Source organism: Prionailurus bengalensis, chromosome B3, assembly GCF_016509475.1.
Source record: "Prionailurus bengalensis isolate Pbe53 chromosome B3, Fcat_Pben_1.1_paternal_pri, whole genome shotgun sequence".
NCBI lineage: Eukaryota > Metazoa > Chordata > Mammalia > Carnivora > Felidae > Prionailurus > Prionailurus bengalensis.
The window spans coordinates 50,244,154-50,261,703 of record NC_057355.1 but is presented as its reverse complement, the minus strand read 5'-3'; the positions used below and the strand labels follow the sequence as shown (position 1 = coordinate 50,261,703).

Genomic DNA, 17,550 nt, shown 5'->3' with positions numbered 1-17,550 from the left:
TAAGTGGAATCATACTGAATATACTCTTCTGTGTCATGGTCTTTTTCCTTGGCATTATGTATTTCAGATTTATATGTGCTGTATGTCACAGTTTATTTTAGGTTGAGTCCCTAGAAATAGATTCCGAGGTGGAGAATCACATGCAGTTCTACCTAAGAGTGCTCTAAAGCAGTGCTGTCCAATGGAAATTTATGTAATAGTGAAAGTGTTCTATATCTACACTGCCTTATATAGTGGCCATAGCCTATAGCCACATATGACTATTGACTATTTGAATTAATTTAACTTTTTAAATGTTTTATTCATTTACTTTTGAAAGAGAGAGAGTGTGCAAGCAGGGGAGGGGCAGAGAGAGAGAGAGAAGAAGACAGAGAATCCGAAGCAGGTTCCAGGCTCTGAGCCATCACTGCAGAGCCTGACACAGGGCTCGAACTCACTAACCGTGAGATCATGACCTGAGCTGAAATCAGATGCTTGACCGACTGAGCCACCCAGACTCCCCTTGAATGAATTTAAATGTAAATTTAAAGATCTTCATGTAGCTAATGGGCTACGGTATTTGGTGACACAGCTCTAAAGAGACATCTATAAGGAAGCAGAAAAGGCAGGATCCAGCAGGTGGAGAAGCTGACTTACAATATGATTATATATGAGAGTTCAGTTAATCCTACAGGAATGCCTGGAGGTGGGATTGCTCTTTAGAACTGACCCCAGTTGAGGCAAAGTAACAGAGCTATGGTATCACAGCATAAGCTGATCATTGGTACTGCATTTTAGAAGAGGGAGTAACTTGGGTGAATCAGTTCCTTGCTTCTGAGTGCAATTCCCAGTAAAGAACACATCTATACTCTTTCAGCAGCTGCTATTACCAGCAGCAAGGGAATTGTGCTTGGCCCTAAAGAGGGAATCTGAGCAGAACACCACAGTATCTACTGCACAGTTGGCCATTCACTTTCAGTACTCTATGGAAATTCCATATACAAATAAATCACAATTTATATATTCTGCAGATGATAGAGAGTTGGGTTTCCAGTTTGAGGAAGTGTGTCTATTGTAGACAGTGCTTCTCTAGACATTTCTGTAGATGGCTCCTGGTGAATGAATGGAAAAGTGTCTCTAGGGTATATACCAATAAGTGGAATTATTAGGAGTTAGCATATCTTTATAAGTGATTTTATAAGATAATGTAAAGCTGTGTTATAAAATGGTTGTGTATTTTACAAATCACAACTCTTCATTCAGCATCTCAGTTGTGTCAGCTGAGAGGCTTACTCAAAATATCTATTCAACCATTAAGCAGGTTGGACTTTGTAACATCATCTCCCTCCCCCAAGCCCCTGAATAAAGCGTTAAAATAACTTTTACCCAGCAGTGGTTAGCAGAGTTCTAAGACAACTCTCAATGAGTCATGCTCCTGTATAATGCTTTTCCCTGAAGTGTGGGAAGAATCTGTGACTTGCTTCTAGCCAACAGAATATGGCAAAACAAACAAACAAAACACATAAACCTAAAACAGAAATTTAAACCCATGATTAAATTATGTTATGTAGTAAATGCAAAAGGGTTTTACAGATTAATTAAGGTCGTTAATCACTTTGGCTGTGAATTAATGAAAAGAGGGATTAAACTGGGTAGACCTCCTAATTGGTGACCCTTTAAAATGAAACTTGGCCCTTTTCTGCATTTGGAGGACAAGTTTCTCTGGGTTCTACAGATAGAAGGAAATGAATTCTGCCAACAGTCACATAGACATGCTTCAGATGTGATCCCATCCTGAAGACCCTGAGCCTCAGATGAGATCCCATTCCTGGCTGACACCTTGGTTACAGCCTTGTGGGACACTGAGCAGAGTACCCAGCTATGCCAAGCCTGGATGCCTGACCCATAGAAACTGTCAGACAATAAATGTCTGCTATTTAAAGCTGCTAAAACTAGGGTAATTTGTCACAAAGCAACAGAAAATAAATACACCTGCTTAGCAGCAAAATTTCTGTGACTTTCTAATTCCCTCTATTTCATTTCCTTGGGTTCTTCATATTTGGAGAGAGAGACATTACTATTTCTTTTTTTTTTAAGTTTATTTATTTATTTTGAGAGAGAAGGTGGGGTGGGGGGGGGAGAGAGAGAGAGAGAGAGAGAGAGAGAGAGAGAGAGAGAGAGAGAGTGTCTCAAGAAAGCTCCACACTGCCCAATGTGGAGCTTGAACTCACGAAACGTGAGATCATGACCCTGAGCCAAAATCAAGAGTCAGATGCTTAACCAACTGAGCAACCCAGGCCCACTATTATTTCTTAGGAAAATTTTTAATCCATTGAAAAGAGACAGTATACTTCAAATTGTTGCAGTGTAATATCCAGTTGTAACTGCTTCTTTTAACAGTTATATTCCCTTTTTGAAAGAAATTATCAATTTGAAGGATAAAATATTTAAAAATCACTTTCCTGAAACTTCTAAGAATAGCTAAGCTTTAGAGGATAAAATGTAAGGATTTTCACTGTGCTTCGAGATTCCTTTAAAGACAGAAAGTGTTTTAGAAGATAATGACAGAAACAAAAGGAAAATGTGGATGATACCTAAAACATATCCAGAAAAGCCTACAGAGAGTTCACATTTATAAAGAGCAATGGGGTTGTATTAATTCAGATAAAACCATCTGCTTAGAAAAATAAACTCAAATATGAGTCATGTTTTATTCTTACTCATGTAAAATCTGTAAAACTGGATGGTCTTGAATATACAAGTGGTTCTTCCTGTCACACTTTGGATTCTCTGAAAGCAGAGCCTACAAAAGGAACTTGTCATAGTTTATTTGAGACGTGACCCTAGAAAGAGAAGTTTAATAGGTGGAGAAACAGAAGATGTGGAAATCAGAAAAGCAATAAAAGTTGCTAGAATGAGCTTTTGTCTATGTTGTCAGTTGAGGCTCTGTTCCCTTGGGAGCCTAGTGGGCAACCACATAGAACATACCTCACAATTATTCCAATGGAGGGTGGGAGTGTAGTGGGTTGAATAGTGTCTCTCCAAAAGATATGTCCACCCAGAGCCTCAGAGTGTGACCTTATATGGAGCAAAGACCTTTGCAGATATAATTAAAATAAGCATCTAGAGATAAGAATAAGGTTTTAAATCCAATTACAGATGTTTTAATAAGAGGCAGGAAAGAAGACAACAGTCACAGAGAGAAAGAACATATAAATATAGAGGCAAAGGTTGGAATTATGCATATGCAGACCAAAGACTGTCATAGGTTGGCCAGTCATCAAAAGTTAGGAGAAGGACATGGAAGAAATTCAACCTTTAGAAAGAGGCAACCCAGCCAACATCCTGATTTTGGACTTCTCAGCTCCAGAACTGTGAAAGAACACAGTTCTGTTTAAACCTGCCAAGTCTGTGGTATTTTGTCACGGTAGCCCTAGGAAGCTAATACAGGAGACTGAGCTATTGACCCTTTTCACACCTCTGGGCCACTTGAATGTGCACAGAATGGCTACCTGTGATTTTATAAGAGGCCCCAAGCAGCAAAGCAGAGAGACATTGCAGCAAGTGCTTCATTTGGGACTCTGGCAACGTACATGGAATTGCTCACCAGAGATGCATTGATATCAGGTGTGCTGAAGGAATATGACCCTGTATCCACAAGCACCTTATTCAGTCTTCAAGCAGCGATTTAGAGAACCAAGTCCCTTTCTTCTTAAGATTCTACCATCTTAAACATGATAGTAAAGTGGCTGTGCTTTTGCACAGCAAACTAGAAGAAAAGACCATAGAAGATTATGTGTGCAAGGTTAGTATGCTATTGCACTTCTGCTCACATTCTACTGGCTAGCCCTCGGTTACATTTCCACAACTACCTGCAAAGGAGGCTGGGAAATAAAGTTGTTCTGCTTACCTGTTGCTGTGTAACAATACCAAATTTCAGTGGCTAAAAAAATTATCTTGTTTATTAATCTATGTCTGCTATTTGGACAGGACCCAGTTGGGATGGCTTATCTCTGCTCCATGCAGCACTAACTGAGATGGCTCTCTTAGAGCTCAGGGTTGGGGGTGGGGGGGTGGCAGCAGAGGTCCACTTCCAAGATGGCTTACACACATGGCTGGAAAGTTGGAAACAGCTGTAATCTTTTAGATGAAAGCTTCTGAAGGCTTAGCTGAAGGTGATATCAAGGAACCGTAGTGTATTTCCTTGTGGGCCTCTCCATAGATTGATTACGTTTGTCTCAAGTGTAAATTGCACTCACTCCCAACACCTTACAAAATTATTTTCCTATTATAGTATCAGGTTCATGCTTGAGTTTCAGAATCACTCTAAATTATGTCCAGATGCAAATGAAGCTCTGTTGGTCCCATTTCTGAAGTGTGGTTCCTCTTGATCTAAATATCTGGAAACTACACAGCCATGTTGTCTGCCCCCCCCCCACCACCACATGCCCGATATACAGTGGTGACATGGAAATAGTATAACAGAAACAGATATTTCTGTTCAAAAATAGGCACATGACAGTCACTTGTCCATAGAAATTCTGAAATGTAGCTAGGAACACGTTGTCAGTTCTTACTTGGAGCTTAGTCCTGCTGTCTGGAAATTATTCTCTTTGACTCTTGGCTCTATTTTCTGGGCTTTTAGCCTTGACCCTACGTCATTTATCCTTCTTCATTGTTACAACTGAGTAGCCTTCTAGTCTACTTCTTGCCCATAGAAGTTTAGAGATTCAAAATCCTCTTTTCATTTTATACTAACTTAATTCCTTTCTGTCCAGACTGATACAATTTATTTCAAATATCTGTAAGCATTCCATTAGACAAAAATAGCACTCATGTTTCTTTCTGAGACAGACCTTCTCTATCTTGGATGGAAAATTATGGGCTATAGGACAATGAACTTAAGATTCATAGAAGTCTTTCTGTCTAGTGGAAATGAACTATAAGGCACAACTTCCTTAAGATTCTTAGAAACTCTACTAGGTATACCTTAAATATTCATAAAGCTCTCAGAAAACTTGCTTTGGACCTAGATATTTTTCATGATCTTAGAGTCATACCAGTAAAGCACCCTGGATTTGATATGTTCCCTGAAGCTATCTCTCACATTGAAAGCCTTGCGTTCTGGAGGGGTTAAGGATGAAAAAGTTTTATTTTTGAACCCAGGAAATCCTGGTTTCTCTATATTTCCTATAAATTCTGCTTGGAAAATGATGTATTTGGTTTTTAGCTCCCTTCTTTTTTCCAGCTATTATCTTACTCTGCATGGGCGTAAGAAACCACTTGACATGTTCATTCTACTAAATCCACCAGCTCATTATATTTTCTACTTCCTGCATTTATTGTAGGTAACAATGTTGAAAATTTTCCCCACTAAATAATAGGAGTCACCTTCTAGCTGGCCTAAACAATTTCCTCACTGACCTTCACGTTCTCATAGGCAAGTCCTCTGATTTCGTTAATAACCTTCTTGAAATTCTTCTAGCTTCTGCCTACCACCACTTAGTCCCAGATCATTGCCTCGTGTTTTAAGTTTGTGGTACATTAATGACCCACTTCGAGTATCAAATTCTGTTCCAGTTATCTATCTTGAGTACCAAACCTCCCCAAAACTTAATGGTTTAAGACAATAACAATAGCTTACTTCAGTCACAAATAAGCAATTTGAGCAGGGCTGGGTGGTAAAGTCTCATTTCTGCTCTATGTGGAGATGGAAGGTCTACTTCTCACATGCTTACTCATATGGCTAGCAAGTTGGTGCTGGCTGTCAGCTGGGAACTATACCACATCTGCTGGTTGGTTCTTCTCCATGTGGACCTCTCCAAAGAGTACTTTAGCATTTTCACAGTTCACTGACTGGATTTCAGGAGCAGGTGGTCCAAAAGACAGGAATTGGGAATTGCCAGCTTCTTAAAACCATCCTGAAAACAGGTCACTTCTGTCATATTCTATTGGTAAAAGTCACCCATATTCAAGGGAAGGAAATAAAGACATACCTTTTAATGGAAAAATTGTCAAATAATTTAAAGTCCTCTTTAATCCTCCACTGTAATGTAACTGTGTACTCACGGAAAAGGGGAAACTGATTTAGGGAACCGCTATCCAGTTTCTGCCACAGTGTATTCCAGTCATTTAAAACAATATCCATATGTTCAGTGGGTATGAAGTTACAGTTACACAAATGAATTAAGATCTAGAGATCTGCTGTACAAAACATAGTGCCTATGGTTAACAATATAATTTGCATTTAAAAATCATTAAGAGGTTAGACCTCATATTAAATGCCTTATCACACGTGGGGTAGGGGAAGAAAGCAAAGGGACATAAGGAAACTTTGGGGAATGATGGATAGATTTATTACCTTGTTTTTAGTGATGGTATCATGGAGGTATGCATATGTCCAAACTTATCAAACTGTATATATTAAATATCTGCAATTTTTGTATATTAATTATACCTCAGTAGAGCTCTTAAAAACAATAACCATATATTTTTAATCAGTATCATATCAAATGCGTAAAGCTTATGGGTTATGTTTTCTCTGTAATTATAGTTATAGGCATATAATCAAAGTATATTAAAAAGACACTTGGCATGTGGTTAATTTTTAGGTACAATGTAGACAAGGGATTTTTCTACATGCCTCTTAATTTCCAGGGATTTATGACATTTGGAGAGATATTATATTTAGAAAGTTTTCCTTATGCTGTAATAAAATCTTCTGTATTGAAAATTTTACTCGCGGGGCGCCTGGGTGGCGCAGTCGGTTAAGCGTCCGACTTCAGCCAGGTCACGATCTCGCGGTCCGGGAGTTGGAGCCCCGCGTCAGGCTCTGGGCTGATGGCTCAGAGCCTGGAGCCTGTTTCCGATTCTGTGTCTCCCTCTCTCTCTGCCCCTCCCCCGTTCATGCTCTGTCTCTCTCTGTCCCAAAAATAAATAAATAAACGTTGAAAAAAAAAAAAAGAAAGAAAATTTTACTCGCGAGAACTAGGTTTTTCTTAATCACACAAGACAAATCTAATTGATCTTTTAATCTCTTCCCTATACCACAGCCCATCATGTATTTGAAGTCAGCTATCTTGGTTCTCTTGAGTTTTGTCTAAGCACTACTAGTTCTTTTATAGGTGTAGTATCTTCAATGGAAAATAAGTGCCAGCCAGATGTGACTGGTTGCATTTTTCCTTTTTGATGTAAGTTTAATTTATATAAAGAGAAGAGGGAAAAACTATTAGTTTACCCACTAAAATAGTTTCATATTCAAGAAAGTTTCTTATGCATCTCTCTTGGGATTCTAATAAGAGTGTTATCAGTTGGGTAAACCATATACCATATGCTATGAATTCAATTAAAGGCAAGTATTCACCTGTTACAATAATAAACATCCTCTTATTGAATATATTCTGCCTATAGACTTGCTAGAAGGATCAGAAACAGAATTGGGTATGTGTGATCCCGTTTCAATATTTGAAATCTGAAGTTGAAAAAATTAAATCCTTTTCCAAATTGTACAAGTTAATATCAACCTAAGAGCAAAATATAAGTTTCTGATTCTATGTTCAATGTTTTTTTCTATTACACCATGCTGTTAAGTAATTTGTATATTTAAATCTACATTTAGAGCTATGATACTTTATAGTTATGTATTTATGGATCACTTAACTGTGTATAATCTGTTCAAATTCAAGGAACCATTTAGTGCTGTTAAAAGCCATTGAGAATGTCCAAACATTTTGATATGCAGTTTTGGCAATTTAAAGGTCAAGATATTTTGGACTTGTTGAAATTGAAAGGACCTAGTAAAGATTATTCAAATATTTTGCTGCAGTAAAAATGAATTATTCTAATATATGCATTTTTTCTTTCTAGCTAGATTAGCATAGTGTTAATTTTCAGTAATTAATCTTATTTAAGACCACTAGTTGCTCGATTTTTGCTCTCAGCAACGCATACTTAGTTATTTCAGTAGATCAGTAATTTCCTAATGACTGTTAATTTAGAAAGTAATGTTTTAGAAATGGATCTAACAGAGGAGTTTATCAACACTTGGAAGAGGCACCACATAAACATCCAGAAAGACATTCCATCTCCTCTTAAAATTAGGGAACTATATGTAGTTGAAAATTTCTCAGATGTAAAGGTAAAACAGAAGTCTTTTGTTATCATGACAAAATGTAAAATCTAGCAAATCCCTAACTGATATTGATACCTAAAAGGAATTCTATCACTCTTCTTCCTAAGCAAATAAGGCCTATTTTTACCTGACTCATTTACAAGTCAGTACTTGGGTCCTGACTCTTCCTATGAATATGAGGATTTCAGAAGAATATATCTGTATGTTTAAGTCCAGATTCCCAGGATATACCTCCATTTACTCTGATTTTATAGCTCTGCACCAGAGGCTCTAAAGTCATATGTATTTCTTATAAGTAACCCAGATGATTCTGATGTACATGATGTATAGACAGACTTAGAAAACATTGGTAGCTTCTTTGAATATAGTTTCGTATTTCACTCCTTAGTGTGTTTCTTATAGATTCTCAATGTTGCAGTTTACATGGCCCTGGATTTAAAAAGCCAATTATACAACAATTCATGGAATCAGAATATATGCTCTGCCCCAGCTGTCCCAGAAAGGCAAAGGTAGCACAACTTTATTTGCCCTGAAAGATTAGTTTTCTGATCCATGGTATGGCCAGAATACTAAAGGCTATTCATTAAATGTATGATCAAAATCCATCTCATTCATCCCAATTTTCAAAAATCTCTCCCATTCATTTCCAGAGTTTAAGTTACTTAATATATATCTCTAAAATTTGGTGAAAGAAGAAGGCATCTCTGATAGTGACATTAAAGAGTACTACCAGAAAATACTTTTAAAGTCGGTAGATCAAAGATGATGAACTTGGAAATGGTTGAAGTAAGTGATGAACTGAACTTTGCCAGAGGCAAAAAAGAAAAATAATAATGGGAAGTATTGATACCATCTTTAAAAGGATGCCCCTTTATATAGATATAGAGAGAGACTTAGATCATCAATTAAAATTATTAATGTTTCCATTTAGCATTGGCTCTCAAACTTTTTAAATTATAAACCCTGTCATAAGCTCTATTAATCAGTAACTTAATTTGCTTCTTTATGACTTAGCAAACAAAATCCAACTCTATCTTCTTTTTAACTGGGATAATTTTTAACTCAGTGAGAAAGGGGTCAGAGCAAAGTAGGCTCCCTGGAGAACATGAAGTCTACAAGGTTTTGGTGTTCTGATTTTTAGGACCTTACGTGACCTCAAATGGGCCACTTTTAATTTTTTTAATGTTTATTTTTGAGAGAGACAGAAGACGAGCCAGGGAGGGGCAGAGAGAGAGGGAGACACAGAATCCAAAGCAGGCTCCAGGCTCCGAACTGCCAGCACAGAGCCTGGCACGGAGCTCAAACTCATGAACTGTGAGATCATGACCTGAGCTGAAGTTGGACACTTAACTGACTGAGCCACCCAGGTGCCCCTTGGATGGACCACTTTACCATGTCAGCCTTAGTTTTCTCATCTCTAGAATGCAGAAATTACAATATTTGTCTGTAGCCTTTTCAGTAGTACAATGTAATTAAAGAACAAAGGAAAGAGGTACAGTGGTGGTCTATGAGCTCTTGACAAAAGCTGAGAAGTGAGACAAAATATTTGCATTTACTTATGGCTTTCTGTTTCTGTTTCACCTTCCTCTGGACCAAAATCAATGTTTGTTCCAGCACTTCTAGCACTCTGACCAGACATTTAAATCTCTTTTCCTGCTTTTACTGTGCCTCAGTAACACATCCAACACCATTTCCTTGATTTCCTTTTTTCCCCTAAGTTTTATTTATTTATTTATTTATTTATTTATTTATTTATTTATTTATTTATTTAGAGAGAAAGAGAGCAAGTAGGGGAGGGCTAGAGAGAGAATCCCAAGCAGACTCTGCACTGTCAGTGCAGAGCCCAACACAGGGCTCAAACTCATCCTTAGATCATGACTTGAGCCAAGGTTGGAGTCCTTATCCCACTGAGCCACACAGGTGCCCCCAGTCTTTATTACTTACTCCTCCTCTTCTCTCAGGGTAGAATTTCCTAGCTATTCTTTCTCACTTATCTGCAAGACTCTATGGCCTGACTTGGAAGAAGCCATGTTCTTCATTCGTTTGACGCCATTTGTCCCCACATACACTGAAATCCATTCTCTCCCATTTCAACAGGGGCCTCACTACCCCATCTAGGTCTATCTTTCATAAAATTGTATTATTTTCCTTTTTTTGATTTATTTTCCCCAGTGTCTTCCTTCTTGCCAAATATTCTTCCTCTCTTTGAGGAATCTTATTTACTCCATAATTTCAGCTACCACATATATCCTGGAATTCTTCTAGCTACATCAGCAGTCCAGAATATTGCTTTAAATTCCAGACTGATCTACATAATTACTTTCTGGATAGTTCCACTTGATTTTTCCGTCTCTCTCTTCTTTCTCACCACTTAGGCAATGAGTTCTATCAACTTATTAATCATTTCATAAGTAGTTTCATAAATCTATCAATTTTCCTTAGTACCTATTTCATAAGTTTAACTTCTCTTAAACTTCCTGCGACTACCAAATCATTTAAACATAAATGTAGTTAAGTAAGTAGACTCAAGTTTGAAATCTTCTAATGGTCCTCATCTAATATGGTTTAAATGTTAATTCCTTGATGTGACACACAACATCCTAAAAGATTTAACCCATATCTCTGTAGACTTTTGTTTCCCAAAGTATGTTCGGAGGAAGATTTATTCTGTGGAAAGTTTTACAAGATGGGATATTGGGAGTACAAGGGGAATAGAGGGCTTTGTAAATTGCAAATATATTTGAGAAACTCATGTTCCATTGTTAGCCCTCAGCGTAGCGGTTTTCAAACTAGTCTCTGAACTAGGAGCACCAGCATTACTAGAAACTTCATTATGTATGCAGATCCTCAGGTCTCACCCTACACTTGGTGAATCAGCAACTCTGGGAAAGGGACCAACAGTCTGTGTATTAGCAAGCCTTCCTAACAATGCTGATAAAACACTAAAGTTTGAGTACCACCTTCTTAGAGAATCACAATGCACATTAGCATGTTACTCCAGGATATCTAGAAATAATCTGTTTAACTTTGTTTTAAGCAAGTATTTTCTCAATTTGTTTGAGCATGGACTGTGTTTATGTGTGTGTATAGCTAATACTAACTTCCAATAGAATGAATGTTAGAGAAACACCCTTTGTCAGAAGCTTGTAGCCTCAGATTACTAATAATTGCCTAATTATGTATCTGTTGTATAGTTTTGCATTTAAATATTCCCTTACTTTACTAAATTTCTTCCCCCAACTTTTGTCTAGCCAACTCCTTAGAGGAAATATTTCAAAATTTTATGCTTATTAAACAAATACATGGAATGCCACAGCCATATTTTATAACAAGCTTAGAAGTGTTGTGCAAGTTCCACATTAATATGAAGATGGCATCTGTTATTTCAACACTTTCTTTTTTGCATGTGATGGTTATCTATATGTTGATCTCTTCATGAAATATTTTCATATTTTCTCATTTGATACTATAAAAGTATAGTGTATATCTTATCAGCTTGTCTATTAAAGCTTTTCTGTATTGAAATATTCTTTATAAAAGTGACCATTGGAGGGGCACATGGGTAGCTCAGTCTATTAAGTGTCTGACTTCTGCTTAGGTCATGGTTCATAGGTTCGAGCTCTGTGCTGGGCTCATCATTGAAGATATGGAGCCTGATTGGGATTCTCTCTCTCTCCCTTTCTCTGTGCCTGTCCCCTGCTCACTCTTTGCCTGTCAAATAAGCAGACTTAAAAAAGTGACCATTGGAAACGGTGACCCCACATGCTGGCTACTTTCCATTTTCACAAATTCTCTCCCATTATACTCTCACAGTCTTTCAAGTCTCTTTCCTCAATAATCTATTAAGAAAATAGTATTTAGTCACTGTAATTCTAATTATCATAATTAAAATTGATCTGTTCAGTTATATTTTTATAAACTGATTATATTCTCATTTGTTCATTGTCGTTAATGAGTTTATCATTATATATTATCTTACATAGTATAAATATTATAAAATATATTTTATTATGAGAAATATTAATTTGTAAGGGTTTCAGTAAGTATTAGCGTACTTATTACCAGATTCCTGAATTTCCACCACATTACCTTAATTTTTCTGATCATAAGCTCAAATGTAATAGATTTCTAAGATATTAATAATATGCTTCTTGGAAAAAAATAATTCTTAAGAAATCTGGTAAATATTCCAGTATACATGATTCTGCCCCATCCTTTCAAACATGCAGTCTTTTAAAGTGCATTATTAAATTAGGGAAAGCTTGGTTTCTTATAATGTCGTGTGATTTGTAAAAACTTAATGATTCAACATCCAGTTTGGTTTATTTTGGTTCAACATAAAGAATTTGATGAAAAATGGTACCGTCTATAATCTTCTGATGTCATAATAAAAAGTGATGAGAGTATAATGTGTGACAGCTAAGGAACTTTGGAATTAATGCCTATTCAACTATGTTATTTTTTCCTTCTTTCCATATTATTCTTTGCAGAATGACAAATGTTGGACAGGTCATCTATAGTCATTTCATTTAATCACATTGCTTGAAAAAAATGAGACATATAGTTGGGCTAAATATGCATCATGATGATTAATTACAGTATTAAGTTAAAATACATTTGACAAACAAATGCTGTGGCCATCAGAACTAATTTCATTTAAAACCTTTATAAATATCTACCAGGTTCTCCCAACTTCTAAATACATCATAGAGGAAGAAATCTATTGAGCTTAATGTAATAAGTAAATAATCACATTATTGTGACAGTAATAAAATCTTGTTCACAAAATAAAGATGAATTTAAACAGAAAATGTAACTTGAAAGTACAAAGCTGGATATTTTTAAGCCTGTATTTCTGACTAATTTTCTTCTTGAAGATCTTCTGATGTACCTTGATGTACCTCCGGGATTGAAAGAGGAAGGCTGCCAAGAAGATTCAAGTGGTTATTAGGGACCAGATATACAAGGTTCTTAAGAACCTTTGGAGAGTACTTATAGTTTATTTTGGAAATTTGAAGTAATTTGTGCCAGCCACTAATTTTGGACTAATTGAGCACTCCAATATTTAATATCTGTTGCATTTTGAGCATAAAGGTAAATCAGCAGCACTTGGAAGTACCTTAGGAAAATATATGTCCCTAAAGGTACATTATAGTCTGTGTACAGAGGTCTCTAATAGTAAGTGGATTCAACATAGGGCTGTATTTTAACTTCAGGGAGAACAATAACATGGTGATGACTCGTTCAGATCTGGTTGCAAGTCTTGGGCAGCATTAGAAAGTATGCATACAACCATTTGGCAGAGGGTGGCTGATCTTTGGATGAGATGTTGGAAATGGCAGTAGTTTGGGCCAAATAAAATCTGATATACCTTTTATACCAGAGAACCCATGCATTTCCTGAGCCACAAATTGAAGTTTTCAGATATCCTGGACCTATAAGCTTACAAATCATTTGATAAAAATAATTAGGGAAGCCCTATGCTTCCTATGATCCCTATGGTTTGTGTCTTTGTCTTTTTTGCCTAATTATTTAAAGTAAATGTAGAAGAAGTGCTCGAAGAATACCCACCAAAGAATTTTATGTGTTGAGTATGAAGTTGATATATGAAACATTGAAGATTGTTATTGTACTTTGTTCATCTCAATGTAAATTTAGATCATCCTGGACAACACTCTCTAGAGCTTGAGAATTCATGAAGCACGATAAATCAAGGATTCAAATATGATTTAAACACACACACACACGAAAGATAGACTTACATACTTTTCATTTAACTAGATGCATTTGTGGGTGGAATATGAGTGTTCCAGACCATTCATGGAACATTTATATACTGTAGAATTTAACGGTACTGGCTTGAGTTCTGCCCACTTACCACCAATGTAACTGTGAACAAAATATTTAGGCAGGATAAATTTCACACATATGCACATGCACACACCCCCACACACCTTTGTACACACAGAAAACAACCTCCCTCCTTGGAAGAAGCCACATTAAAGTGATAATTTCTATAATAATAATTCCTGAGAATATGAGTTACAATTGAGAAAGAGCAACTTCTAGTCTAGAGCCAAAGAACTTAGAAATACAAGCCTACGCTCGCCATTGTGATTTTATCCAATGGGATGTCATTCAATGAAGAAAGGAAACCTGACTTTAAAAGCTTTGGTTCACATGACCTAAGAATTTTTCTGTAACCACTTTTCTCTGATCTGTCCATTTGACACTGATAAACTAAAGTCATACCATTTAACCTTTTTTTTTTTTTTTAATGTTGCGTGACCTTGTGAGCAGAGTAAGAAACAGGACATTCCTCGGGAAGATCAGGGACCAACCACCAAGAATTTGGATTTTTGGCCCCAGCTTATTACACTGATGGTCACTATTATTGATGAGGATAAAACTGCCTACACACCTGTCCTGAATCAGTAAGTATGCTGTCTTGGAAATGAATGGATTTTATTCCACTAAAGTTAAGAAAACATAAAATATTTGAAGCATGGTTTATACTCTCATTGGAAAAGTTTGTTTTCCAAAATTAAATTTTCTAAAATTAAGCTATATAAAGCAGCATTTTTTATTTTTATTCGTAAATATCAATTCAGAGATATTTTAAATTTTTAGTTCAAGACCGTTAGAATGAGATTCTTTGGATAGAGAGACAAATATTTCCCAGAATTTATTTTTATTTGATGTAGAAAAGCTTCTTCTTTCCTTTGATTCCTTTCATGACTATCTCATTATCTCAAAAAAGAAAAAAAAACCCACAAAACTATCTCACTGCACTTCCCCCAAAACTAAAAAGAATGTCAAAATTATTAATTATATTTCATTGTGACTTGTAATAATAAAAATTTTTCAAAAGAAAGTTTGCTTTCAAAATAGTTAGATAACATGGATTTAATGCAATATTTAATGCTGTTTTTTAAAGTTTATTTATTTTGAGAGACTGAGAATGCTCACCCTAGTGGAGGAGGAGCAGAGAGAGTGAGAGAGAGAATCCTAAGTAGGCTCTGTGCTTGGCAGCACAGAACCCCATGTGGTCCTCAGTCTCAGAAACCATGAGATCATGACCTGAGCTGAGATCCGGAGTCAGAATCTTAACCGACTGACCCAGGTGCCCCAATGCAATATTTAGTAGAGTAAGTCCATTTTCTCAAATAACAATGCAAGCCTATGCCTCTATACATAGAATTTGTAAATTATGACCAGATAGACAAGGCAGATGAATTAAAACTCATGACTATTCTAGAATAGCAGATTCTAGAGGAGTCTAAAATTATCAACTCTTCAAAATGCCACTTGCTAGGAGACCTTGGGCAAATTATCTAATTTCCCTGAGTCTCAGTTTGCTCATATGTGAAATAAGGATGTATTACTAGATAATATCCAAGGTGCTGTCCAACTTTAATGTTGCACATTTAGGATTTATTTTATGCCCACATATTGAGGGCTATACAGAAAAAGCAAAGTAACAGCTAGGTCTACCAACAAGGCACTTGCAATATGATTAATGGAGAGTGTATACTGACATTTTGGTAATACCTGAAATGCTATGGGTAGCAGGAGTAGCAGAAATAGACAAATCATGAAGTAGAACATGAAGTAGAGTCAGACTTACTATAGAGAACTGGATTTATTTTTTCTCTAGAATGGTCAAGACAGGGTCAAAAAGCTTACATCGAATCCAATTGAAATTTCAATTACAGAAGAAATAAATTTATCCCAATTTTCATCTTATCCTTGCTTCTTAACCACTGATTTTCATCTGTCCCACATTCCTCCTAATTGTGGAGAAATTGGTCCTCTTTGATATGCAACCATTATAGCATCATTAGGTTTGTCTTTATACTTCCTTCCCCCATTCCCTATTATATTCTACCTGAAGACCACAGTGTTTGCTGCTCAATATCTATAGAGACTCTGTTTTATTTTCTTCTGATAGCTCAAGACTAGATCTTGTCTTTTAATATATGACATACCCTCTGCTCATCCTGGGGGCTTTATGGAACAGATATGTTTTCTCCTTTATTCTTTGGACTTTTTTTTTTAAATATGAAATTTATTGTCAAATTGGTTTCCATACAACACCCAGTGCTCATCCCAACAGGAGTCCTCCTCAATGCCCATCACCCACCCTCCCCACCCTCCCCCCCCACCATCAACCCTCAGTTTATTCTCCATTTTTAAAAGTCTCTTATGGTTTGGCTCTCTCCCTTTCTAACTTTTTTTTTCCTTCCCCTCCTCCATGGTCTTCTGTTAAGTTTCTCAGGATCCACATAAGAGTGAAAACATATGGTATCTGTCTTTCTCTGTATGACTTATTTCACTTAGCATAACACTCTCCAGTTCCATCCACATTGCTACAAAAGGCCATACTTCATTCTTTCTCATTGCCACGTAGTATTCTATTGTGTATATAAACCACAATTTCTTTATCGATTCATCAGTTGATGGACATTTAGGCTCTTTCCATAATTTGGCTATTGTTGAGAGTGCTGCTATAAACGTTGGGGTACAAGTGCCCCTATGCATCAGCACTCCTGTATCCCTTGGGTAAATTCCTAGCAGTGCTACTGCTGGGTCATAGGGTAGATCTATTTTTAATTTTTTGAGGAACCTCCACACTGTTTTTCAGAGCAGCTGCACCAGTTTGCATTCCCATCTTTGGGCCTTTTTTAAGACAGAGTAGAGTTCCTAAAGATAGGGAGATCAATACTTGTTTTGTGCCCTTTAGTTGGGATATGCCATTTGGTAAATGAGTATTGAATAAAGAGAAACATCTGAGAAATGCTAATGAAAAGTTATATGAAAGATTCTATTTTTAATCAAAGAAATTCTTTACATTCACCAAATATCAGATATCCAGACATGACTAGTAAAAGATGCATCATAAAATCATGGAATTAAAGTTTTCCAGAATTATTTTTAATCATGTACTAAGACACATATTACAAATTTTTATTTGACTTTTTGAAACTGTATTAGAAGTAATGGAGGAAATACATTTAGTTATGGCACAAATAAATTTTAAATTATAAACTAAACAGTCTACTCAGTATAAAAAGGAGTAATGATACAAGGAAAGGAATGTCTTTCTTTTCCTTTATGTTTTTAATGTAGGGGTTTGGAATCAGGTTTTTTTTTCTCCTTTGAGACCCTAATCCTAAAAAACCTGAATGCCTTCCTATATTTGTAATCGTGTTTTATGGTTGTAATTGTTCAGATTTTGAGGACGTTTTAAAGATTTTTTGTTTACTAAGGATCATTCCATTTTGCTTCTTTTTTAACGTTTTAAGTGAACTTCTAATGAGTGAGATGTGGTCTTGGTGGCCAATGCGTTTGTATAATTTGGTGAGATTTTCATTCACACCTGTTTCTTGATTTGCACAGGGTGTCATCACATTTAGGCCTCACTAATTATCTCCTTTGTT

At 36.3% G+C, this 17,550-nt stretch overlaps 1 protein-coding gene across 4 annotated transcripts in view; it reads left to right on the top strand.

Moving 5' to 3' along the window:
* UNC13C (unc-13 homolog C) overlaps positions 1–17,550 on the top strand; it is a 617,803-nt gene that overhangs the window by 390,160 nt on the left and 210,093 nt on the right. For all 4 annotated transcript variants that reach the window (XM_043555384.1, XM_043555383.1, XM_043555386.1 and 1 more), the window contains one exon: positions 14,411–14,544. In XM_043555384.1, the coding sequence (XP_043411319.1) occupies positions 14,411–14,544 (134 nt within the window). The remainder of the gene's footprint in view (positions 1–14,410; positions 14,545–17,550) is intronic.